Source organism: Chlorocebus sabaeus, chromosome 13, assembly GCF_047675955.1.
Source record: "Chlorocebus sabaeus isolate Y175 chromosome 13, mChlSab1.0.hap1, whole genome shotgun sequence".
Classification (NCBI taxonomy): Eukaryota; Metazoa; Chordata; class Mammalia; order Primates; family Cercopithecidae; genus Chlorocebus; species Chlorocebus sabaeus.
Genome location: NC_132916.1, coordinates 96,850,227 through 96,877,958, shown reverse-complemented (window position 1 = coordinate 96,877,958; position 27,732 = coordinate 96,850,227). Strand labels below are relative to the sequence as shown.

At 37.8% G+C, this 27,732-nt stretch overlaps 1 protein-coding gene across 1 annotated transcript in view; it reads left to right on the top strand.

The window, feature by feature from the left end:
* The window catches only part of IRAK1BP1 (interleukin 1 receptor associated kinase 1 binding protein 1), a 38,211-nt gene that overhangs the window by 2,454 nt on the left and 8,025 nt on the right, over window positions 1-27,732 (top strand). Inside the window, exon 2 of the mRNA XM_008006416.3 lies at window positions 19,506-19,571. Within this exon, the coding sequence (XP_008004607.1) occupies window positions 19,506-19,571 (66 nt within the window). The remainder of the gene's footprint in view (window positions 1-19,505; window positions 19,572-27,732) is intronic.

Here is a 27,732-nt window from a genome sequence, read left to right as displayed (position 1 = left end):
GTTACTTGTGAGACTGAGGCAGGAGAATTGCTTGAACCCGCGAGGCGGAGGTTGCAGTGAGCTGAGATCGCACCATTGCACTCCAGCCTGGGCAATAAGAGTGAAACTCTATCTCAAAAAAAAAAAAAAAAAAAAAAAAAAGCCAAAAGAGCCTGACTGTCTATCCTCATTTCCTATCATATCTTCCTCCCCTCTATTGTATTTTTCTTTAAGAATTAGCTCCAGCCTGAGCTATGGAATGAGACCCTGTCTAAAAAAAAAAAAAAAAAATCAGCCCAAATTCACCTTCTTGGCATTCCTTTCCTAATATAACACTAATCCCTGCCATACAACACTTCACTCCCTATACTTGTAATAAAAACTTATCCCGTATCATAATTCTTAATTTACTTGTCTCTCCTCCATATTCTAAACTTCTCCAGAGCCGAGACCATTTGTTCTTTTTTTGCCTGTATGAGTTACGGTCCATACACTTCACATAATGTTTACTCAGAAGATACCTTCTGAATGAATAAAAGAAACAATGAAACAATAAATGAACAAATTATTCAGCTATGTGGTTTTCATTGAAAAGTGTTTTAAAGTTTTTTTTTTTTTTTTTTTTTTTTTTTTTTGAGACGGAGTCTCGCTCTGTCACCCAGGCTGGAGTGCAGTGGCCGGATCTCAGCTCACTGCAAGCTCCGCCTCCCGGGTTCACGCCATTCTCCTGCCTCAGCCTCCTGAGTAGCTGGGACTACAGGCGCCCGCCACCTCGCTCGGCTAGTTTTTTGTATTTTTTAGTAGAGACGGGGTTTCACCATGTTAACCAGGATGGTCTCGATCTCCTGACCTCGTGATCCGCCCATCTCGGCCTCCCAAAGTGCTGGGATTACAGGCTTGAGCCACCGCGCCCGGCCAAGTGTTTTAAAGTTTTAAGCAATATTTACTCAGTCAACCAACAAACATTAAGCCTTTCTTTTCATTGTTCATTTTTGTTTTTGTCTTTCTTTTTTTTTTTTGAGATGGACTTTCACTCTTGTCGCCCATACTGGAGTACAATGGAGGCGGTCTAGGCTCACTGCAACCTTCACCTCCTAGGTTCAAGCGATTCTTCTGCCTCAGCCTCCCGAGTAGCTAGGATTACAGGCGCCTTCCACCACACCTGGCTAATTTTTGTATTTTTAGTAGAGATGGGGTTTCACCAAGTTGGCCAGGCTGGTCTCGAACTCCTGACCTCAACTGATCCCCTGCCTCGGCCTCCCAAAGTGCTGGTATTACAGGCATGAGCCACTGCACCTGGCCCATTGTTCATTTTTAAACAACACTTAATATTGTCTTTGTTTGGTCTGCTGTAATGAAAAACCATAGACTGGGTAGCTTGTAAACAACAGAAATTTGTATCTTACAGTCCTGGAAGCTGGGCATCCAAGATCAAGGAGCTAGTAGATTTGGTATATAGTGAATGCTACCAAGAATTACCCTGATATCTCTGCTTCCCTTTTATTTTCTCCCTTCTCCTACTATAGGCATAAAATGACCTCACAATGTCTGGTCCTCCCTTCACAAAAGTGATTCTGTCATTCAGGATGCGTATGTAAGTTCTAGTACTAGAGAGGACTAGGAGTAAATGCTGAAGGGAGTGTTTAACCCCTTTAACCCATTGCAGTATGAGCAAAACTACTGTAAGATTCCTCTAACAGAGTGCAGCCAAAAAAGAGACCCCTTTTCTCCTTTTTGCTTCACAACAGACCACCTCAGCCACCCTGACACCCAGTAGGAGGTATTCCACAGGAGCAGCAGAAGAGAACTTACCTTGTATCATGACATATCAAGACATATAGTTCTTGCAATGGACTAAATGTTTATATGTTGAAACCTAATCCCAAGTATGACGGCATTTGGAGGAGGCTTTTAGGAGGTGATTGGGACATGAGGATAAGGCTGTTTATAGATGAGAACTCCGAGGACCAGGGTGATTATTGGCAGGTTGCTTGCCCACGGTCATAGCCAAGAAGTGGCAGAATTTTAACCTTAGGGTCCATGTTCTTAACCACTACAGGGTGTTGCTTCTTTATTCTCTTGACAGTGGGTAATTGAGGTGTTAGGTAGGGAAGATGTAGCTGATGCTATTGATACCACTGCTTACATCCTTTGGCATTTCACATTTGTGTGCATGCAGGCCCAGCTTCCATCTGACAACATTTGTAAATTCTTTGCCTGAAAGCTTTCCCTGGCTGCCAGAATCCACTCTGTCTGCAAAGGGGGCCAGAGTGTAATGCCAGGGAATTAAAGTCCTCTCCCCGAGCCCCACCAGCCTTCATCTGAAGGCTAATGTGGAACTAGAATGACTGAGGGAAATGAATGGAAAGAGACCCCAGCATCTTCACCCCTTGGGGTAGGATAATTCTGAGGTATGTGTTCCACCCTGGTTCCTAGAGTTTCTCTGCAGGATTAAATTTGAGTTGACCACAGTGGTAATTTGCTTGACAACACATCCTTTAGTGCCTTTCTTTCCTTATCTGTCTTGCATCCCACTCTGTTAATGGTGTTTTTTTGGGATCACCTTCAAAATTAACTGTATGCAAATTTTTGTCTTAGGATCTGTTTCTAGGGGCACCCAAATTAAGAAGTAGTGGCAACAAATTGAACATAGACGTTGGATAAAGTTTTTCATTTTTAAAAATGATCACAACATGAATGTCCTTGTAAGCTACATATTCACACATGTCCGTAATTACAGGTTGAACATCCCATCCAAAATGCTTTACCAGAAATGTTTTGGATTTCGGAAGTTGTGGATCTGGGAATATTTGTATTTTATATGTACCAGTGGAATATTTGTAATCTGGAAATCCAAAATTCAAAGTGCTCCAGTTTCCTTTGAGTGTCATGTTGGCACTCAAAAAGTTTAAGATTTTGGAGCATTTTGGTTTTTCGGATTAGGGATCCTCAACTAGTAATATTCTTTGGACATTAATTCCTGGATTATGTATATTTGAAGGCTTATGAAAAATTGTACTCTAAAAATATACGTTTACACCTTCACTTGGCACAGTAGGCATTATTTTCTTCTGTAATTTTGCCAACTTAGTAGTCCAAAAATTGATACTGTCATTTCTTTTTTCTTTATCATTTGAACTTAAACTTTTAAAATACAAATTTCTAGTTCACAATATTTTGCCCATTTTTATATTGTCCTTACCTTACTACATTTATAAGAACCTTAAAATTAAGATTATAAATAACCTGGCCGGGCACGATGGCTCAGGCCTGTAATCCCAGCACTTTGGGAGACTGAGGCAGGCAGATTACGTGAGGTCAGGAGTTCAAGGCCAGCCTGGCTAACATGAAGAATCCCTGTTTCTACTAAAAATATAAAAATTAGCCAGGCATGATGGTGGGCACCTGTATCTCAGCTACTCAGGAGGCTGAGGCAGGAGAATCACTTGAGTCCAGGAGGCAGAGGTGGCAGTGAGCTGAGATCACGCCACTGCACTCCAGCCTGGGCAACAGAGTGAAACTCTGTCTTAAAAAAAAAAAAAAAAAAAAAAAAAAAAGATTGTAAATAACCTGTCATATATTGCAAAAATTTTTCTCAGTTTTTTATTTGCTGTATAACTTAGTTTATAGTATTGAACATTCAAAATCTTAAAGTTTTGTTTAGCCAAAGTCATTAATTTTTTTCTGTATTTTTTCTACCTTTGTATATAATGTTTATTGGGTGTGTTGGGTTCTTCTCAAGCATAAAGCTATATAACTTTTTTTAAAAAAAAAACACAGTCTCACTCTGTTGCCCAGTATGGAGTAGGGTGATAGTATCATTGTTCACTGCAGCCTAAAACTCCAGGACTCAAGCTGTCCTCCCACCTCAGCCTCCCAAATAGCTCGGACTACAGGCACACACCTCCATGCCCAGCTATTTTTTAAATTTTTTGTAGAGACAGGGTCTTACTGTGTTGTCCAGGCTGGTCTCAAACTCCTGGCCTCAATCAATCCTCCCACCTTGCCCTCCTGAAGCACTGGAATGCCAGGCATGAGCCACCACACCTAGCCTTATAGAACTATTAACTAATATTTCCTGGTCTCTTAAGGAACCTTTGTAGTACATTAGATATGTGTGCTGTGCTTGAAATTTACTTTGGTATAAGGATGAGGGTGTTATTTTCTCTTGACATAGGTAAGTAACTGTACTGACACCATTTACTGAAGTCTGTCTTTCCCTTACTACACATGCAAGAACCTGGCTTTACATAATTGAAAAGTCAAGTTGTAATACGGGCTTTCATTGTCAAGGCTCTGCATACTTTGATGTAGTTCTCTTGGCTTTACCTTCATCTTCCTGCGTGATATTAAAATGGCTGCAACATTCCCAAGCCTTGCATCTTATACCGTAGCTTAAAAAGAAAAATAATAGTCTTTGTTTCCTGTAACCACATTTATTTTTAAAAATACTACAGTTTACTCTAAATAGACAACCTAAGCTTATTTTTGTGGCCAGAGAAATGCCAGACCAATTAGTTTAGATTCGGATTTCTGTCCATTTTTTAACCTAATCCTGTAGTAAATCAGATGTGATCATCCTAAATAGTTTAGACCTGTTATGGCTTACCTGAGTCACATAGTTACTGCTCAGAGGGAGTAGGGGAAGGATGTATGATATGAGGATTCCGTATTCCTTGTTTTACCTACTGCTTTGAAATGTTACTGGTTATTGCTATTTGTAATCTTCAAATGTTCTTGAATTAGTTACAGAATTAATTAGTTCATTTGATCCTTATTATGGTCCTGTGTCAGTATGACTCTGTTTAAATTATTATCTTCATAAAACATTTGTAGGGCAAGTTCTCCCCTCATTACTCTTCTGAAAAAATTCCCTGTCTGCAAGGAACAGAGGGACATTTTAAGTGACAGCATGGAATTATAGTCAGAAATTCCAGAGGGTAGAAAATTTCTATACAACAAATAAAATTTCTATTTATATTTTGCATTAAGTTTACGAATTAATTTCAGGATAATGGCTGATTTTACAGTGTTGTGTCCCAGTCCATTTATTTAAATGCTGTGTTTTTCTGTAAAGTTTTTTGGTTTTCTAGGAAATATTCTTCTAGACATTGACCTAGGCAAAGAATTTATGCTGAAGACCCCGAAAGCAAATGCAACAAAATAAAAAATAGACAAATGGGACTTAATTAAACTAAAGAGCTTCTGCACTGGAAATGAATCTATCAACAGAGTAAACAGAAACACTATCGAATGGGAGAAAATATTTGCAAACTATGCATTTGACAAAGGTCTAATGTCCAGAAGCCTATAAGGAATAAATCAGCAGGAACAAAAAACAATCTCATGAAAATGTAGGCAAAGGAAATGAGTAGACACTTCTCAAAAGAAGACATACAAGCAGCCAACAAACATATGAAAAAAGGCTCAATATCACTAATCATTGGAGAGATGCAAATCCAAACCACAGTGAAATACCATCTCACACTAGTAAGAATGGCTTTTATTAAAAAGTCAAAAAATAACAGATACTGGCAAGATTGTAGAGAAAGAGGAGTTACACTCTTGTGGAAATGTAAATTAGTTCTGCCACTGTGAAAGGCAGTTTGGAGATTTCTCAAAGAACTAGAAATAAAATTACCATTCAACCTGGCAGTCTCTTTGCTGGACATATACCCAAAGGTAAATAAATTGTTCTACCAAAAAAGACACATTCACTTGTATGTTTATTGCAGCACTATTCACAATAGCAAATACATGGAATCAACCCAGGTGCCCATCAACAATGGATTAAAGAAAATGTGATACTTATACACAGTGGAATACTATGTAGCTATAAAAAGGAAAAAACTCATGTACTTTGCAGCAATATGGATAAGGCTTGAAGCCATTATCCTACCCTAGTGCAGAAATAGAAAACTACATGTTCTCACTTGTAGGTGAGAAGTAAACGTTGGGTACACATGGACACAAAGATAAGAACAATAAACACTGGGAACTCCAAAAGTGGGGAAGGAGCACAGAAGTGGTTGAAAAAGTAACCAGGTACTATGTTTCCTACTTGGGCAACGGGATCAGTTGTACCCCACACCTCAGCATCACTCAATGTACACGTGTAACAAACATGCACATGTACCTCCTGAATCTAAAATAAATAAATAAAATTAAAAATATATATATTGAATAGATGGGATGTTTTACCAAAAGATTTTAAAATACTTTTTGAAGTTTTATGGTTTTCTTCTTGTTTACTCTTTTTGATTCCTATGAAAATAATTTTTATGGCTCTTGAGATTGTTATCATCGTGATTTGTGCTTCCCTATTGATATAGTTTGGCTCTGTGTCCCCACCCAAATTTCATCTAGAATTGTAATCCCTATGTGTTGAGGGAGGAATCTGATGGGAGGTAATTTAACTATGGGGGCAGTTTCCTCCATGCTGTCCTTGTAAGAGTGAGGGACTTCTCATGAGAGCTGATGATTTAAAGTGTGACACTTTATCACTCTCTCTCTCCTGCCAACATGTAAGACGTGCCTTGCTTCCCCCTTTGCCTTCTGCCATGATTGTAAGTTTCCTGAGGCCTCCCCAGCCATGTGGAACTGTGAGTCAAACCTCATTTGTTTATAAATTACCCAATCTTAGGTAGTATCTTTATAACAGTGTGAAAATGGACTAATACACCCATATTACTTAAGTAGTTATTCCTGTCTTGACCATTTTGTCTTAAAACTCTGCCTCTTGTATTTAGAAATAAACAGTAGCTTAATCAAGATAACTTAGCAGACTAGGCTGATATAGTTCAATAATTTTCAGTTTTGTGCCCCTTATAGCAGGCTTTCTCAATCTTGGCAGTATTAACATTATGGATTTGATAATTCTTTCTTGTTGGGGGCTGTCCTGTGCATTATAGGATATTTAGGAGCATTCCTGGCCCCCACCCATGGAGTGACTACCATGTCCTCCTTTACCTGAAACTGTTCAACTTTTTAGACTGGCAGGCCCATGTCTCAGGAACCTCCTCAGTTTGAGTTTCACAGGGACACTTGATCATCTTGTGTGTCCACTTAGTAGTGTACTCTTCTTCCCCAACTGTGACAACAAAAAATGTCTCCAGGCATTGGCAATGTCCCCTAGGGCAAAATCATCTGGTGGAGAACCACTGCCCTATCGATAAACAATCTCATGCTCTGTGTGGGAACCACCAACCAGACTATCAGAAATATTTCTATAGTGAAACAAAGTTAGGACCTTAGGAGTGTTTCAGAAACAGGTATTCAGGAGGAGCCTCTTACAGGTTTTGGCCGTATGCCAAGCAGTGCAAGGGAAGGATCAGTGAAGCAGGCAGGGACAGATTGGTAACCGACCATTTTATTGATTTTTTTCATAGGAAACCCAGAGGATTAAAGTTAGGCTAGGTGTGCCTTTACCAAAGGCACAGCAATCAAGCAGAAAAATAATTTTAATTATTTTTTGTGGTTACAGGTCTGTTAGTTTCTGTTAGAAACTTTGGCTCTGTTAAAAACTTTCCTTAGATTCTTTGTCCTCTTGGAAACATTGTTTATGTTCTGCTTAGACCACCTCAGTCTGATTGTTAACAGGCAATTTTTATTTCTCCATTCCCTGTAATTTTATTTAGAATTTCAAAATTTATCAAATATTTTACTATATTGAGAAGCAAGATAACTATCTTCTTATATGGGTTGCTTTCAGACTGCACATACTTCCCTTTAAAAATCACTGGGCTGGGATAGGTTCCAAGATGGCCAAATAGGAACAGCTCGAGTCTACAGCTCCCAGCATGAGCGACGCAGAAGACTGGTGATGTCTGCATTCCAACTGAGGTACCAGGTTCATCTCACTGGAGCTTGTCAGACAGTGGGTGCAGACCAGGGAGCATGACCTGAAGCAGGGTGAGGCATCACCTCACCCGGGAAGCGCAATGGGTCAAGGAATTCCCTTTCCTAGTGAAGGGAAGCCAGGACAGACAGCATCTGGAAAATCGGGTCACTCCCACCCTAATACTGTGCTTTTCCAATGGTTTTAGCAAACGGCACACCAGGAGATTATATCCTGCACCTGGCTCAGATGGTCCCATGCCCATGGAGCCTTGCTCACTGCTAGCACAGCAGTCTGAGATCGAACTGCAAGGCAGCAGTAAGGCTGGGTGAGGAGCGTCCACCATTGCTGAGATTTGAGTAGGTAAACAAAGCGGCTGGGAAGCTCAAACTGAGTGGAGCCCACTGCACCTCATGGGGGCCTGCCTGCATCTATAGACTTCACCTCTAGGGGCAGGGCATAGCTGAACAAAAGGCAGCAGAAACTTCTGCAGACTTAAACATCCCTGTCTGACAGTTTTGAAGAGAGTGCTAAGGGAAGAAACTTCTCTCGGCAAAGAGTTTGAGATCTGAGAACTGACAGACTGCCTCCTGAAGTGGGTCCCTGACCCCTGATTAGCATAACTGGGAGGCATCTCCCAGTAGGGGCTGACTGACACCTTATATGGCCAGGTGCCCCTCTGAGATGAAGCTTCAAGAGGAAATATCAGACAGTACCATTTGCTGTTCTGCAATATTTGCTGTTCTGCAGCCTCCGCTGGTAATACCCAGGCAAACAGGGTCTAGAGTAGACCTCCAGCAAACTCCAACAGACCTGCAGCTGAGGGTCCTGACTGTTAGAAGGAAAATTAACAAACAGAAAGGACATCCACACCAAAACCCCATCTGTACATCACCATCATCAAAGACCAAAGGTAGATAAAACCACAAAGATGGGGAGAAACCAGAGCACAAAAACTGAAAATTCTAAAAATCAGAGCACCTCTTCTCCTCCAAAGGAATGCAGCTCCTCGCCAGCAACGGAACAAAGCTAGACAGAGAATGACTTTAACAAGTTGAGACAAGAAGTCTTCAGACAATCGGTAATACCAAACTTCTCTGAGCTAAAGGAGGATGTTCGAACCCATCGCATAGAAGCTAAAGTCCTTGAAAAGAGATTAGACGAATGGCTAACTAGAATAAACAGTGTAGAGAAATCCTTAAATGACCTGACAGAGCTGAAAACCATGGCACGAAAACTACGTGACGCATGCACAAGCTTCAGTAGCTGATTCGATCAACTGGAAGAAAGGGTATCAGTGATTGAAGATCAAATGAATGGAATGAAATGAGAAGAGAAGTTTAGAGAAAAAAGTAAAAAGAAATGAACAGAGCCTCCAAGAAACATGGGACTGTGTGAAAAGACCAAATCTATGTCTGATTGGTGTACCTGAAGGTGATGGGGAGAATGGAACCAAGTTGGAAAACACTCTGCAGGATATTATCCAGGAGAACTTCCCCAACCTAGCAAGGCAGGCTAACATTCAAATTCAGGAAATACAGAGAATGCCACAAAGATACACCTGGAGAAGAGCAACTCCAGACACATAATTGTCAGATTCACCAAAGTTGAAATGAAGGAAAAAATGTTAAGGGCAACCAAAGAGAAAGGTCGGGTTGCCCACAAAGGGAATCCCATCAGACTAACAGCGGATCTCTCAGGAGAAACTCCGCAAGCCAGAAGAGAGCAGGGGCCAATATTTGACATTATAAAAGAAAAGAATTTTCAACCCAGAATTTCATATCCAGTCAAACTAAGCTTCCTAAGTGAAGGAGAAATAAAATCCTTCAGAGACAAGCAAATGCTGAGAGACTTGTCACCACCAGACCTGCCTTACAAGAGCTCCTGAAGGAAGCACTAAACATGGAAAGGAACAACCAGTACCAGCCACTGCAAAAACATGCCAAATGGTAAAGACCATCGATGCTAGGAAAAAACTGCATCAATTAATGAGCAAAATAACCAGCTAACATCATAATGACAGGATCAAATTCACACATAACAATATTAACCATAAATGTAAATGGGCTAGATGCTCCAATTAAAAGACACAGACTGGCAAATTGGATAAACAGTGAATACCTATCACTGTGCTGTATTCAGGAGACCCATCTCACACGCAAAGACACACATAGGCTCATAATAAAGGGATGGAGCAAGCAAATGGAAAACAAAAAAAGGCAGGGGTTGCAATCCTAGTCTGTGATAAACAGATTTAAACCAACAAAGATCAAAAGAGACAAGGCCATTACATAATGGTAAAGGGACCAGTTCAACAAGAAGAGCTAACTATCCTGAATATATATTTTCATACCAAAGGTGCACCCATTACAGGAGCACCCAGATTCATAACGTAAGTCCTTAGAGACCTACAAAGAGACTTTGACTCCCATACAATAATAGTGGGAGACTTTAACACTCCACTGTCAACATTAGGCAGATCAACGAGATAGAAAGCTAATGAGGATATCCAGGAATTGAACTCAGCTCTGCACCAAGCAGACCTAATAGACATCTACAGAACTCTCCACCCCAAATCAACAGAGTATACATTCTTCTCAGCACCACATCACACTTATTCCAAAATTGACCACATAGTAGGAAGTAAAGCACTCAGCAAATGTAAAAGAACAGAAATCATAACAAACTGTCTCTCAGACCACAGTGCAATCAAACTAGAACTCAGGATTAAGAAACGCAGTAAAAACTGCTCAACTACATGAAAACTGAACACCTGCTCCTGAATAACTACTGGGTACATAACGAAATGAAAGCAGAAATAAAAATGTTCTTTGAAACCAGCAAGAACAAAGACACAACATACCAAAATCTCTGGGACACATTTAAAGCAATGTGTAGAGAGAAATTTATAGCACTAAATGCCCACAAGAGAAAGCAAGAAAGATCTAAAATTGACCGCTAACATCACAATTAAAAGAACTAGAGAAGCAAGAGCAAACACATTCAAAAGCTACCGAAAGGCAAGAAATAAGTAAGATCAGAGTAGAACTGAAGGAGCTATAGACATAAAAAAACCTTCAAAAAATCAATGAATCCAGGAGCTGGTTTTTTGAAAAGATCAACAAAATTGGTAGACCTCTAGCAAGACTAATAAAGAAGAAAGAAGAATCAAATAGACACAATAAAATATGATAAAAGGGATATCACCAACTGATCCCACAGAGATACAAACTACCATCAGAGAATACGATAAACAACTCTACGCAAATAAACTGGAAAATCTAGAAGAAATGGATAAATTCCTGGACACGTACACCCTCCCAAGAAGAAATTGAATCCCTGAATAGACCAATAACAGGCTCTGAAATTGAGACAATAATTAATAGCCTACCAACCAAAAAAAAGTATAGGACCAGACTGATTCACAGGCTAATTCTACCAGAGGTACAAAGAGGAGCTGGTACCTTTCCTTCTGAAACTCTCCCAATCAGTAGAAAAAGGGAATCCTCCCTAATTCATCTTATGAGGCCAACATCATCCTGACACCAAAGGCTGGCAGAGACACAACAAAATAAGAGAATTTTAGACCAATATCCCTGATGAACATTGATGCAAAAACCCTCAATAAAGTACTGGCAAACCAAATCCAGCAGCACATCAAAAAGCTGATCCACCACGATCAAGTTGGCTTCATCCCTGGGATGCAAGGCTGGTTCAGCATATGCAAATCAATAAACATAATCCATCATATAAACAGAACCCAAAACAAAAACCACATGATTATCTCAATAGATGCAGAAAAGGCCTTTGACAAAATTCAACAGCCCTTCGGTATTGATGGGATATATCTCAAAATAACAAGAGCTATTTATGACAAACTCACAGCCAATATCATACTGAATGGGCAAAAACTGGAAGCATTCCCTTTGAAAACTGGCACAAGACAAGGATGCCCTCTCTCACCACTCCTATTCAACATAGTGTTGGAAGTTCTGGCCAGGGCAATCAGGCAGGAGAAAGAAATAAAGGGTATTCAATTAGGAAAAGAGGAAGTCAAATTGTCCCTGTTTGCAGATGACATGATTGTATATTTAGAAAACCCCATCATCTCAGCTCAAAATCTCCTTAAGCCAATAAGCATCTTCAACAAAGTCTCAGGGTGCAAAATCAATGTGCAAAAATTGAAAGCATTCTTATACACCAATAACAGACAAACAGCCAAATCATGAGTGAACTCCCATTCACAATTGCTTCAAAGAGAATAAAATACCTAGGAATCTAGCTTAGAAGGGATATGAAGGACCTCTTCAAGCAGAACTACACACCACTGCTCAATGAAATAAAAGAGGACACAAACAAATGGAAGAACATTCCATGCTCATGGATAGGAAGAATCAATATTGTGAAAATGGCCATACTGCCCAAAGAAATTTATAGATTCAATGCTACCAATCTCCATCAAGCTACCAATGACTTTCTTCACAGAATTGGAAAAAAACTACTTTAACATTCATATGGAACCAAAAAAGAGCCCGCATTGCCAAGACAATCCTAAGCAAAAAGAACAAAGCTGGAGGCATCACACTACCTGACTTCAAACTATACTACTAATTAATTCAAAATTAATTCAAGATGGATTAAAGACTTGAATCTTAGACCTAAAACCATAAAAACCCTAGAAGAAAACCTAGGCAATAGTTTCATGACTAAAACACCAAAAGCAATGGCAACAAAAGCCAAAATTGACAAATGGGATCTAGTTAAACTAAAGATCTTCTGCACAGCAAAAGAAACTACCATCAGAGTGAATAGACAACCTACAGAATGGGAGAAAATTTTAGCAATCTATCCATCTGACAAAGGGCTAATATCCAGAATCTACAAAGAAGTTAAACAAATTTACAAGAAAATATCAAACAACCCCATCAAAAAGTGGGCAAAGGATATGAACAGACACTTTTCAAAAGAAGACATTTATGCAGCCAACAGACACATGAAAGAATGCTCATCATCGCCGGTCATTAGAGAAATGCAAATCAAAACCACAATGAGATACTATCTCACACCAGTTAGAATGGCAATCATTAAAAAGTCAGGAAACAAGAGGTGCTGGAGAGGATATGGAGAAACAGGGACACTTTTACACTGTTCCTGGGACTGTAAACTAGTTCAACCATTGTGGAAAACAGTGTGGCGATTCCTCAAGGATCTAGAACTAGAAATACCATTTGACCCAGCCATCCCATTACTGGGTATATACCCTAAGGTTTATAAATCATGCTGCTATAAAGACACTTGCACACATATGTTTATTGCAGCACTGTTCATAATAGCAAAGATAGACTGGATTAAGAAAATGTGGCACATATACACCCTGGAATACTATGCAGCCATAGAAAAGGATGAGTTCATGTCCTTTGTAGGGACATGGATGAAACTGGGAACCATCATTCTGAGCAAACTATCACAAGGACAGAAAACCAGCCACCACATGTTCCCTCTCATAGGTGGGAGTTGAACAATGAGAACACTTGTACACAGGATGGGGAACATCACACACCAGGGCCTGTCATTGGATGAGGGGAGTGGGGAGGGATAGTATTAGGAGATATACCTAATGTAAATGACGAGTAAATGAGTGCAGCACACCAACATGTCACATGTATACATATGTAACCTGCACGTTGTGCACAGGTACCCTAGAACTTAAAGTATAATAATAAAATTTTTTTTTAAAAATAGAAAATAAAAGTCACTGGACTAAAATGAGTAAGTATTTTACTGGTTCTAAGCAGTGTAGAAGCAATTCAGTAAAGTAAGGAGTCTTTTTAACAAATGTTGCTGTAACAGTCAAATGTCTATATGCAAAAAAAAAAAAAAATGGACCTCCACAGTCACCTCACACCTTATACAAAACTTTGTTCAAAATTGGTCAATATTGCGCATGTAGCATCTGTTGCCTGTTATCAGGATAGAAGTCCAAGCACTTCTGCCCACTGCATCTTAGTATGAGAGTCACCAAGAAAACAATGCAGTCAAGCACTGGATGGAACAAACCTTACTTATGTAGAGAAAAGACAAGAGTGAGATCAGAGTCAGTAGTAGGTGTCAGTCCCCCATGACCAGCAACTCTTTCCCAGAAGCTAATGCAGGAGCAGTTGACCAGGATGCACATCTCTTGTGCTGCAACAGAAGGACTCAGTCCCCTTCCTACAGGGTACAGATACAGTAGTGTGAGGTTGGCCAGGTGTCATACAACATACAACCTTTAAAAAGTAGAACAAAAAAGTACATATTGAGTCTGAAATGGGGAAGATATTCCCATACCAGGAAACACGCCCAGCACAAGCTCTGAAAGATACTTTATTTCTTAGTAACCAAGTGTTCCAGGGCCACAGTCCATTCCTGGGCAGTTGAGTGTAGATCAAAAGATTATAGCATGAGATTGCCTTTCCCAACAGTAAAACACAAAACTTCTAGAAAAAAGAAAAGGAGAAAATCTATGTGACCTTGGGATTGAAGATGAGTTTTTAGATACAGAGGTTGAGTATCCCTTATCTGAAATGTTGGGACCAGAAATGTTTCAGATTTCAGATTTTTATTTTGGAATATTTGCATTATATACTTAATGGCTGAATATCCCAAATCCAAAAGTCTAAAATTCAAAATACTCCAAGGAGCATTTTCTTTGAGCATCATGTTGGTGCTAAAAAAAAGTTTTGAATTTTGGAGATTTTTGAATTTTGGATTTTCACATTTAGGATGCTTATCCTGTATTACCAAAAAGCGCAGTCCATGAATCAAAGAAAAAAGATAAATTGTATTTTATCACAATTAAAAACTCACCTTGTGAAAAACATTGTTAAGAAAATGAAAAGTCAATCTACAGACTGGGAGAAAATATTTGTAAATTACATAGCTGATAAAGGACTTGTATCTGTTAAGAAAATGAAAAATCAATCTATAGACTGGGAGAAGGCATTTGTAAATTACATAGCTGATAAAAGACTTCTATCAAGAACATATGTAGAACTCAATTCAGCAGTAACAAACAGCTCAATAAAAATGCACAAAAGATCTTAACAGACACTTCACCAAGGAACTTATGCAGATGGCAAGTAGCCACATGAAAAGATACTCAACATTACTTGTCATTAGGGAAATGGAAAATAAACCACAATGAAATACTACTGTGTACCTATTAGAATGGTAACACTGATGCCAAATGCTGGGAAGGATGCAGAGCAACAGGAATTCTCATTCATTGCTGGTGAGATTGCAAAATTATATGGCCACTTTGGAAGGTAGTCTTACAGTTTCTTATAAAGTTAAATTAGACTTACCATAGAAGTCAGCATTCTAGGATAATTTGCCAAAGTGAATTGAAAACTTAAGTACATAGAAGAATCTGTACACAAATGTTTATAGCAGCTTTATTCATAACTTCTAAAACTGGAAGCAGCCAAGATGTCTTTCAGCAGTGGAATGGATTTTAAAAACTCTGGTACATCCAAGCAAAAGAATATTATTCAGCAATAAAAAGGAATGAGAATTGATTCACAAAACTGTGTGAGTGAATCTTAGCTGCATATTAGTCAGTGAAAGAAGCCAGACCCAAAAGCTTTGAATTTTATGATTCTATTCACATGATCTCTTGGAGAAGAGCAATACTATGGGGACCGAAAACAGATTCGTGGTTAACAATCTGTTGGAGGGTGAAGTGATTGACTAAAAGGAGGGTGAAGTGATTGACTAAAAGAGATGCACGGAGAAATTTTTAAGGTGAAAGAACTATTCTTTATGGTACTGGAGTGGTACATACATGACTTTATGCATTTGTCAAACCTCACAGAGCTGTAAATCACAAATAGTGAAGCTTGATGTATGTAAACTGGGGGGAAAAGGCATCAAAGAGCCTATCACAGGATCAATCCCACGATAAAATGTATTCTCTTGACAAATGAACCCAGTTCTTAACAAATGAGTGACGTAACTGCTTAAGGTGATGGGGCAGGGAGTGTCCTAAATTACTGGAAAATGGTGTTTTGACTGGAAATTATAAGGATGAAGAATAAAGATACAAAAACTGTATGCTCTAGTTGGTAAATATGTTTTCCAAAGGGGTATTTGTTAACAAGTCTGAAACTGCTTTACATGTATACTGGGATTAAACAAGTAAGTGGATAGTGGATGGTGGGAGCCAGGTTTCTCACTCTAAGAGAGGGAAGTTACAGATAAAAATGGAAGGTTAAAATGAATTCTGTGATTCAGGATTAGAATTGAAAACATCAGTGTGAACGCATGTTTAGCTTTATATATTGTACAGATGGAAAAACAAAATTTTATGTGTGTACATATATATATGTATGTATGTGTGTGTGTGTGTCTGTGTGTGTATATATATACCCTAGCTCTGTCCACTGAGAGAGCCTGGAAGGAATGACACCCCAATAGCAGTGAGCAGTCTCAGCATTCAGATCTTGGTTCTACATACGAATCTCAAAGAAAAGGTACTATGCTTCTTGGAGAAATGGCTTATTCTAGGACTGGGATAGGGAAACTACATAAGCCTGTAGTATATTGTAACAGAAAGTAAGAAAGTGCTCAACAAGTAAAGGAAAGGGGTATTTCAAACAGATAAAGGAGCCACGCTGAAAGAAATGTCAATGGCCAAAGCTAGAACAATTGAACAACAAAATAAACAAAGTAGTATTTATTGAGTGAGTGTCGGCTACACTTAGTGACATGCTTCCAATTAATAAAGTATGGAAAGGGGAAAATAGTAACTTTACAGTGGAAGAAACTGGCAAACACTACTTTACCCAAGTGACCAGTATTGGTATCTTGAGTAGTGTCATGTGAATACCATGTACTGCCTCATGTGTTGTGATTAAAAAGGCATTTCACCTCTACAGTATTCTTTCCTAAAATTTATAACGCTAGTCTAATCATGAGAAAACATGAATGTCAAAATGAGGGACATTCTGCAAAATACATGACCAAAACTTTCAAAGTCATGAAAAGCAAGGGAAGACTGAGAAACTGTTAAGAGACCAGAGGAGACTAAGGAGACTTGATGAGTTAATGCAATACAGTATCATGGATTCGATCCTATAGTAGTAAAAAGCACATTTAATAGAAAAACTGGTGAAATCCAAATAAAGTTTGGAGTTTAGTTAATGGTAATCTGCTAATGTTGGCTTTTAGTTTAGACAGATATACTATAGTATTAACATCAGAGAAGTCTGAAACTGAGGTAGGTGGGAACTCTGTACTATCTTGGTAACTTCTCCATAAATTTTAAATTATTCCAAAATTAAAAGTTTATTTTAAAAAGTTCAGGCCAAGTGTGGTGGCTCATGCCTGTAATCCCGGCACTTTGAGAGGCTAAGGTGGGAGGATCATTTGAGGCCAGGAATTTGAGACCACCCTATCAACATAGCAAGATCCTAGCTCTACAGAAAAAATTTTTAGAAAATTTGGGCGTCCTCCTAGCTACTCAGGAGGCTGAGGCAGGAAGATCACTTGAGCTCAGGGATTCAAGATTACAGTGAGGCATGCTTGTACCACTACTCTGCAGCCTGGGCAGCAAAGCAAGACCCTGTCAATCAATAGTTAAGAACAAAATGTACAATATAATTTTATTTATGAAAAAGTCTGTATATAGATCTAGATACATTTATATGCATTGATGGTTTATTAAAATGTTTACTAAAATATTAACAGTAATGGGATTTGAGAATGCTACTTTTTGGTTATTTTCGCTAGTATTAGATTTTCTTTGATTAGCATGTATTTTTATTTTAAAAACACTATTAAAAACAAAGATAGCAATAAAAGATACTTTGCTTTCCGGTTACTTTTCATAAAATTATTTCTCATAATTTTTCAGTCAGAAGTTCATCAAGTGAAGTTGGAGAAAAGTGAAAAATGAGACATGTTTTATGATGTATGTTTACATGTCATAAAATATTAAATGACAAAAAGTTTCATGTTAAGTGAAAAAATGATTACAAGCAATATGTATAGTATAGACCCCTAATTCTCGCAGTCAGTCTTGGTCCGAAAATATTAAATGTAAAATTCCAGAAATAATCCATAAGTTTAAAACTGTACACCATTCTGAGTAGAGTGATGAAATCTCTGTGTCCTGCTCTCTCCCACCTGGGGATGTGAATCATACCTTGTTCGGTGTATCCATGCTCTATATGCTACCTACCCATTAGTCACTTGTAGCTGTCTAGGTTATCAGAGCAGAAAAGAAATATTATACATAAGGTTGACTATCTGTGGTTTCAGGTATCTGCTGGATTTTTAAGGTGAAAGAACTATTCTTTATGGTACTGGAGTGGTACGTACATGACTTTATGCATTTGTCAAACCTCACAGAGCTGTAAATCACAAATAGTGAACCTTGATGTATGTAAACTGGGGGAAAAAGTCATCAAAGAACCTATCACAGGATCAATCCCAGGATAAAATGTATTCTCTTGACAAATGAACCCAGTTCTTACAAATGAGTGACATAACTGCTTAAGGTGATGGGGGCTAAATTACTGGAAAATGGTATCAAGTTCCACGTATCTCTTGGAAGTTATCCCCTGTAGACAAGGGAGAACTACTGTACTGTTTTGTACTTAACCTGTATTCTAAATTTTCCACAATGAGTAGGTATTACTTTCATAATAAAAGTGTTGCACTAACATTTTCATGGGACTGACCAACATCAGAGTGATATTTGGAACTTGAGTCAAAAGCTTTTAACTTAGGTTAAAACTTTTAAGAATTTTTCTAGATAACATAAACTGCTTGTAATTAGTTTATATCTTAAAATTTAGATGCAACCATGTCTTCTTCAAATAACATAATTAAATTACTTGGCATAATCATATATTGATTTAACATATATTTTGAAAGGTACAAAAAAATTACATAAAATACAAGTCTTGCTTGTCCCCAAAGAATGAAAGTAGCTGAAGATTTTAGTCACTGAATTTAAAAACCCTTTTGGAAAGCAAATAAGAAATTCAACTTTTTTGTCAGAATTATATGCCTTGTATTTACCCTGAGAATATGTAAGTATTAATACTACTTTTTTAAAACCAAACTGGCTCAGGTTAGATGTTTCAATAAATATTTATATCATAGTGGTATAGTCTCAACTTTTGGTGAGTGCTTTCTCTATGCCAACTACTTGATATATAACTTCTCATTAAGTCTGCAAAACGATGCTATGTGATGTACATGGTATTAACCTGATTTTATAAATGTGGAAACTAAGGCTTAAAAAATTGAATATTGAGTAACTTGCCCAGAGTTGCACATGATACATATTTGGTAATTTTGTATTAAAATATTGGTAAATTAAATATTTTTTAAAATGCTGACACTCAACATTAAGTATGCTTTATGTGCAAAAAATTGCTCATATATATATCACCCTAACTTTATACTTTCATTACAAGCTAATATAAATTATAAAAGGAGTGACATGAAATTTTAAGCAAACATTTATAGATTTCTGAATTCATTTTATGTCACTTTTAGGAAAGTTTTAAAACATCAGACAGAGTTCTTTTTGCATACTTTACGTTTTTCTGATTTTAATTAGTGTAGGTTTCTAATTTATGTTTTAGTGTAATTGCGTCAAATGTTTAGTAATCATACTCTTGGACTTTTTCTGTTTCAGGCAGAAAATATCACTGTGACAAAGGATTTTAGGAGAGTGGAAAATGCTTATCACATGGAAGCAGAGGTATGTACTTATCTTAACAAATAATTGGAAGCAGCATGATTTTGTGGAGACATTTATTTTTATTCTTGAACTGGAATGGTGAAAAATGCTTCTCATGATATTGATAGAAGATTATTTTTCTCAAAATCATGTTGGTGTTATGTATCTATTTCAGCTTTTAAATAAATTTAGTGAGATTTAAGAGAAATAGTTTAAAATGGAATAAAAACAGCAAGTGGGAAATAGTAGTTAATTGCCGCTAAATAAAATTTTAGTACTATCATCTAATGTGCAGGTAACACTACAGAAATCTCTTTTTAGATAAAAAGCAAATAAACAAAGTCATAACCTAAAGGATTTGAAATACTTTTCAGCGGTCTTTTGTTTTGCAGTGCAATTTTACTGTATTGTGATAAATATTGTTTAAAAATGAAAACCCTTTAACCTTTATACAAATTAAAAAAAATAAAACTATTTTCAATACACTCAATTAATGACAACATTTAGTTCCTACAGCTGCCTATACTTTTTACTTATATTTAAAGATTTGATGGCCAGGATTTTGTGAAATCAGAGTGTGTTCTAGTGGTGGTTAGGTTACAGGACTGCTGTTTCTGATTCCAAACATTTTGGAGTATGTGCCTAGTCCATGTCACTTCCTTGTAACAGGAAACAAAGGGTGGGGTTATATTGAAATCTTGTATATCAAATGAGAGAATCTTTGTCTTTTGAAATAGAAAATATCCCCATCACCTGTTTCTGTCTTCAGGCAGACAATACATTGGTTTTCTGACTTTAAGGAGGTGACCTTAGGTTCAAATCACTTAGGCCCAGATTTCTCAAAGGTCATATAACAAGAACTAGATTAGAAATTAGAACCCTGGGTTCTTATCTCTTGAGAAGCAACTTCCACAGTATTCTGTTTGTTGCCCCAGTGCTTCCTGTAATCATTTTGTGATTTCTCCACTTAAAATTTTACTGTGTCAAGGAATTTTTAAATGACTCGTTATGATTTTAGGGATCCACTTGGCAAAACTTATTTTGTAGTAGTAGGAACTGAAAAATGCCTTTCAAAACAGTATGAAGAGCAGTCTGATCCAAATTACAGAGGTTAAAAGCTGGTAGTGTGTTATAGTACTCCTCCAGTAATTATCACCTGTTAGCACTTCAGATTGTAATGAATATAAATAGGAGCAAGTTATCTTAGTTAAGTAGGTTTATTAAGAAGGAACCAAGGGAATAATGGGGAAAAGGAAACAGTCCCAGAAACTACACAGCCAGGCTTCATGGAAAACTGGAACGTGTTTGAAACCACTGAGTTGTTCTAGGAACTGACCTTTCAGATGCAGAAAGAGAGCATTAGAGCTGCTTGTTTTAAAACATGACTAAATGAGAGTTTGGCTAAACTCTGCTCCTCTTCCTTCTACTTTACTTACCTTTTTAATGTTTTATATTCAGATTTCTTAAGAGATAATCTGATTATATTTTGTATAGGGATTCCAGGTAGCCAGAATTTATATCATATCACACAGTCCAATACATGATTGCCCTTAGGTCAGTACCAGCAGTCAGTGGAAACCAGAGTACTGAGATCACAAAATACAAAATGTACTAACCTAAGCATTAATAACAATGTGTGGCTTTATGGCTATGGATTTAGCAAACACTAAAACCTAATGTGTAACACATACCAGTATTCTTAAGTACTGTTAGATATATGGAAGCAGATTAGATGGTTGGTAGACTCCTACAACTCAAGTGAAGAAAAACAAATAACTTGATTTTAAAAATGAACCAAGGACTTGAATAGACATTTATCAAAAAAAGACATACAGATGGACAAAAGGTATAAAAAAAGGTGTTCAGCATCACTAATTACTTGAGACATACAAATCAAAACTATATTGAGCTATAACCTCACACCTATTAGAATGGCTATTATCAAAAAAGCAGAAGATTGGCTGGTCACGGTGGTTCATGCCTATAATCCCAGCACTTTGGGAGATCGAAGTGGGCGGATCACGAGGTCAGGAAACCCCATCTCTACTAAAGATACAAAAAAATTAGCCGGGTGTGGTGGTGGGCACCTGTAATCCCAGCTACTCGGGAGGCTGAGGCAGAAAAATCACTAGAACCCGGGAGGTGGAGGTTGCAATGAGCCAAGATAGCGCCACTGCACTCCAGACTGGGCGACAGAGCAAGACTCCGTCTAAAAAAAAAAAACAAAAAAACAGAAGACAGTGTTGATGAGAAAGTGGAAAAATTAGAACGCTTGTGCACTGCAGGTGGGAATGTATGATGGTGTAACCATTATGGAAAGCAGTATACAGGTTCCTCAAAAAATTAAAAATAGAACTACCATATGATTCAGCAATCCCACTCCTGGATGTCTATCCAAAAGAAGTGACATCAGGATCTGGAAGAAATAACTGTGCTTGCATGTTCTTTGTAGCATTATTCACAACAGCCAAGATATGGAAGCAACTCAAATGTCCATAGACAGATAAATGGATAAAGAAAATGTGTTATATACATACAATGAAATATTATTTGGCCTCAAAAAAAAAAAAAGGGAACTCCTACCATTTGCAACTTTGCTGTGCCTGCAAGACAGTATGTTAAGAGAAATGTCAGTAACGGAATGATAAATACTGGATTATTCCACTTACATGAGGAGTCTAAAATAATCAAATCATAGAAGCAAAAAATAGAAGCTGGTTGCCAAAGAATGGAGGGAAGGGGAAATGGGATTTCTTACTCAATGGGTATAAAGTTACAGTTATGCAGATGAATAAATTCTAGATATGGGCTATACAGCATAGTGCCTACAGTTAACATAGTGTTGTGCACTTAAAAATTTGTTAAGAGGGTAGATCTCATGTTATGCTTTTCTCATACACGTGCACAAAGCAAAGAACACAAGGAAAATTTTGGAGGTGATAGATACATTTATTGTCTTGATTATAGTGATATCACAGGTATATGTGTATGTCCAAACTCATCAAAGTGTATATTCTAAATATGTGCAGTTTTTATGTATAAATTACACCTCAGTACAGCTCCAATTTTTTTTTTTTTTTTTTTTTTTTTTTTTTTTTTTTTTTTTTGAGACTGAGTCTCACTCTGTCACCCAGGCTGGAGTGCTGTGGCATGATCTCAGCTCACTGCAACCTCTGCCTCCCAGGTTCAAGTGATTCTCCTGCCTCAGCCTCTGGAGTTGCTGGGATTACAGGTACCTGGCTAATTTTTGTATTTATCGTAGAGACGGGGTTTCATCATGTTGGCCAGGCTGGTCTCAAATTCCTGACTTCAAGTGACCTACCTGCCTCGACCTCCCAAAGTGCTGGGAGTACAGACGTGAGCCACCCAGCCTACCCTAAATAAATTTTTTTTAAAGAATAGATGAGGCCAGACACAGTGGCTCAAGGCTGTAATCCCAGCACTTTGAGAGGCTGAGGTAGGCGGATTGCTTGAGCCCAGGAGCTCCAGACCAACCTGGGCGACATGGTAAAACCCTGGCTCTACAAAAAAATACAATAATTAGGTAGATGTGACGGCAGACACCTATAGACCTATCTACTCTGGAAGCTGGGGTGGGAGGATAGTTTGAGCCCAGGAGGCAGAGGTTCCAATGAGTCAAGATCATGCCACTGCACTGCAGCCTGGGCAACAGAGTGAGACTCTGTCTCAAAAAAATAAAAATAAAAAATAAAAAAACAAAGAAATATTAGAAGTAGAACATTACTTTTGACATAATATCCGAAAATTTCATTCCAGAAGGCATGAAATTCTTTATCTACCTTCCACCTACCATGCCGCTTATCTTTGTTTCAAAGATAAAAATGTTAAACTCAAGATGGATTAAACACTTAGGTGTAAAACCTAAAACCATATAAACCCTAGAAGAAAACCTAGGCAATACCATTCAGGACATAGGCAGGGGCAGACTTTATGACTAAAACAACAAAAGCAATTGTAACAAAAGCCACAATTGACATATGGGATCTAATTAAACTGAAGAGCTTCTGTACAGCAAAAGAAACCATCATCAGAGTGAACAGGCAACCTACAGAATGGAAGAAAAATTTTGCATTCTATCCATCTGACAAAGGGATAATATACAGAATCTACAAGGAACTTAAACAAATTTACAAAAAAAAAAAAAAAACCGTCAAAAAGTGGGTGGAGGATATGAACAGATACTTCTCAAAAGAAGACATTTATGGGCTGGGCGCGGTGGCTCAAGCCTGTAATCCCAGCACTTTGGGAGGCCGAGACGGGCGGATCACGAGGTCAGGAGATCAAGACCATCCTGGCTAACCCGGTGAAACCCCGTCTCTACTAAAAAATACAAAAATCTAGCCGGGCGAGGTGGTGGGCGCCTGTAGTCCCAGCTACTCGGGAGGCTGAGGCAGGAGAATGACGTGTACCCGGGAGGCGGAGCTTGCAGTGAGCTGAGATCCGGCCACTGCACTCCAGCCTGGGCCACAGAGCGAAACTCCGCCTCAAAAAAAAAAAAAAAAAAAAAGAAGACATTTATGTGGCCAGCAAACATGAAAAAAGGCTCATCATCACTGGTCATTAGAGAAATGCAAATCAAAACCACAATGAGATACCATCTCACGCCAGTTAGAATGGCGATTATGGAGAAATAGGAACGCTTTTACACTGTTGGTAGGTGGGTAAATTAGTTCAACCATTTTGGCAGACAGTCTGGCAATTCCTCAAGGATCTAAAACCTGAAATACCATTTGACCCAGCAATCTCATTACTGGATATATACCAGAAGGATTATAAATCATTCTGCTATAAAGACACATGCACATGTATGTTTGTTGTGGCACTATTTACAATAGCAAAGACTGGAAACCAACCCAAATGCCCATCAATGATAAACTGGTTAAAGAAAATGTGGCACATACACACCATGGAATACTATGCAGCCATAAAAAGGCATGCATTCACGTTCTTTGCAGGGACATGGTTGAAGCTGGAAACCATCATTCTCAGCAAACTAACACAGGAACAGGAAATCAAACACTGCATGTTCTCACTCATAAGTAGGAGTTGAACAATGAGAACACATGGACACAGGGAGGGGAACATCACACACCAGGGCCTGTCAGGGGGGTGGGGAGCTAGAGAAGGGATAGGATTAGGAGAAATACCTAATGTAGATGACAGGTTGATGGTTGCAGCAAACCACCATGGTATGTGTATGTAACAAACGTGCATGTTCTGCACATGTATCCCAGAACTTAAAGTATAATTTAAAAAAAAAAAAAAAAAGTCCAAAAAGAGAGCACAGAGTGAAAGAGAATAAAATAATCCAAAAAATTTCTCCAAAATGTACTAAACTGCAAGATTTGAATTTCCATATTCAGTGGACCCAGTGGGTGCCCAACACAATGAACAACAACAACAACAAACTCATCAAAGCGTACTGGAAATGTTAGAACCCCAGGAATAAAAGGACCCCAAAAGTTCTAGAGAAAGAAAAATAGTTCCAAACCAAGGGTCAGAAATCTGAACAGCAGTTGGACCTCTCAGTGTCAACACTGGGAGCTAGTAACTAAAAGGCAAGACAGCAACATCTTCCAATTCTGAGAGAAAACAATGTCTAATGTAGAAATCCTTACCCATCCAAACAACAGTAAAGTAGAAGGTAATACAAGGACAGGCAGACAGGGCTGACCAGAACTGTCACACTGTTCTTTATTTGACCAGGATCTGATGGATTAATGCCCTCTTAAAGATGTTAAAAATGTGAAACATCACTCCTGCGTACAAGGTCTCAAAACATTTCCCTACCATACGTGAGGAAGTAAACCAAGAAATAGAAAAACAGGAGTTCCCAGGTAATGGCAAAGGAATATCCCCAGATTCAGGGGACAGGAGGACTAAGGCTTCAGTAAAATGCCTCCAAGAAAAAAATAAAGGAACTCATAGATTACCCAATTAATTTGACCTATTTATTTGAATTTTATAGCTCTTGTCAGAGGGTTTGAAGGACATGTACAGCTAAGAAAGCAAACAAATAAAAATGAAGTGATTATTAACTCCCAGGAGTTCAATGAAGACTAGAAGAAAAGAAATGCGATCATAGTACACTATATTGTTCAGCTGTAAACAATTATAATAATACAAAGACTGACTGTTGATTTAATTTTAAAAGTAAGTTTCTAAGTGATGACTTTAATGGTAGGTGAATGACTGGAGGTGGGAAGGAAGGTTGGATTAAAATCCTAACTCTGTGATTCCTATACCAGTACTCTTTCCAGTTTTTACATTATTTTCATATTATAACCTTAGTGTTTAGAGGAATTTTTTTTTTTTTTTTTTTTTTTTTTTTTTTTGAGATGAAGTCTCACTCTTCTCACCCATGCTGGAGTGCAATGGCGCGATCTTGTCTCACTGCAGCCTCCGTCTCCCAGGTTCAAGTGATTATCCTGCCTCAGCCTCCCGAGTAACTCAGATTACAGGCTCCTGCCACCACACCTGACTAATTTTTGTATTTTTAGTAGACACAGGGTTTCACCATGTTGGCCAGGCTTGTCTCGAACTCCTGGCCTCAGGCAATCCACCTGCCTCTGCCTCCCAAAGTGTTGGGATTACAGGCGTGAGCCACCGTGCCCAGCCTAGAGGAATTTTTTAATCCTGGGAAATAATAGGTATTCAATACTGTATATCAGGTAGAAAAAGTAGTAGTGTAACTTCTCATATAGTTTTCTCCCTCTTCTTTCCCCCTCCTTTTCCTTGCGTGCCTGCTATGTGTTAAGCATTTTCCATATATTATTCCATCCAATCTTTTTTAAATATTTATTTTTATTGTGAAATATTTTATACATATATAGGCAGGAATATATAAGACTCATTCCATTTCAGACATCTGATCAATACAGAATCTTTGAACATTAAGCCAAAATTGTCTCACTAGTAGCCATATGTTAGTGTACTTCTGTAAGAAGAAACAAAACAAGGTAAATACTTCTTCCTTAAAATATATACTTGAAGTTCATTTTAATATTGATGCTACTTTTTTCTTTTCCAGGGTAAGAATCCTGTTTGGCCATTTCTTACGTAACAAACTCTTTCTTTAGTTAGCCAGTTTCATTCTAAACCATCTACAACTACATTGTTCTGCTTATGATTTGGCCAGTCCAAACTAGAGAAAGTTGATTATCTCCCTTATTCTAGAATATTTATTTCTAATAACACATGTAAGACTGAATTAACTTTTTGGCATTTGCTTCACATTGTTCCCTCAATTCAGCTTATAGTCATAATAATTATAACCAATAAAAGTGTCTTTATCATGTGCTACCTTTAAATCGTATTTCTTTCATCTTATACTTTGTTACTGCTATTTCAGTGTGAACTACGGGATTTTACATTTATTTCTATGAAATTTTATCTTAATTTGGTTTACCTATATTTCCAGTCTGTAAAATAGCAGAGAAGTAAAGCTCATAATAAGGAGAAAAATCAGAACAACTCAGGAGTGACACAGATGTTAAAATTAAAAGACATAGTCATTAAAAGTTATTTTGACTGTAACTTGCGTGCTCAAAAATTAAGGAGGGATGTGCAATATATTTAAAAAAAAAAAACTGAATTTCCAGAGATGAAAACTACAGTGTATGAGATAATAAATACACTCAATAGGATTAACAGCAAATTAGACCTTATACAAGACATGCTTAGTGAACCTGAAAATGTAGCAATAAAAACTATCCATAATGAAACACAGAAAAGAAAGACATAAAAATGAGTTAATAAAATATAGGACAACGTCAGATAGCCTATTATACATATAATTGAAGTCCCAATGCAGAGGAAATTGGGGGACAAGAAAAATACTTGGAAAAATTATGACCCAAAAATCTCCAAACGATGAGAATTATAAACCTACAGAGTCAAAAAGTTCAACTAACCGTAAGCACAATAAATTAAAAAAAAAAAAAATGCACCAGTACACATTATAATCACATTGCTCAAAACCAGTGATAAATCTTAAAACAGTCAGAGGAGGGGAAAAAAGACGTATTATCTACAAAGGAACAAAGATAAGACAACAGATTTCTTGTTGAAAACAGTGCAAGCAAGGAGACAGTTGTGCCACATCTTTAAACGACTAAAAGGTTGTGTGTGTGTGTGTGTGTGTGTGTGTATATATATATAT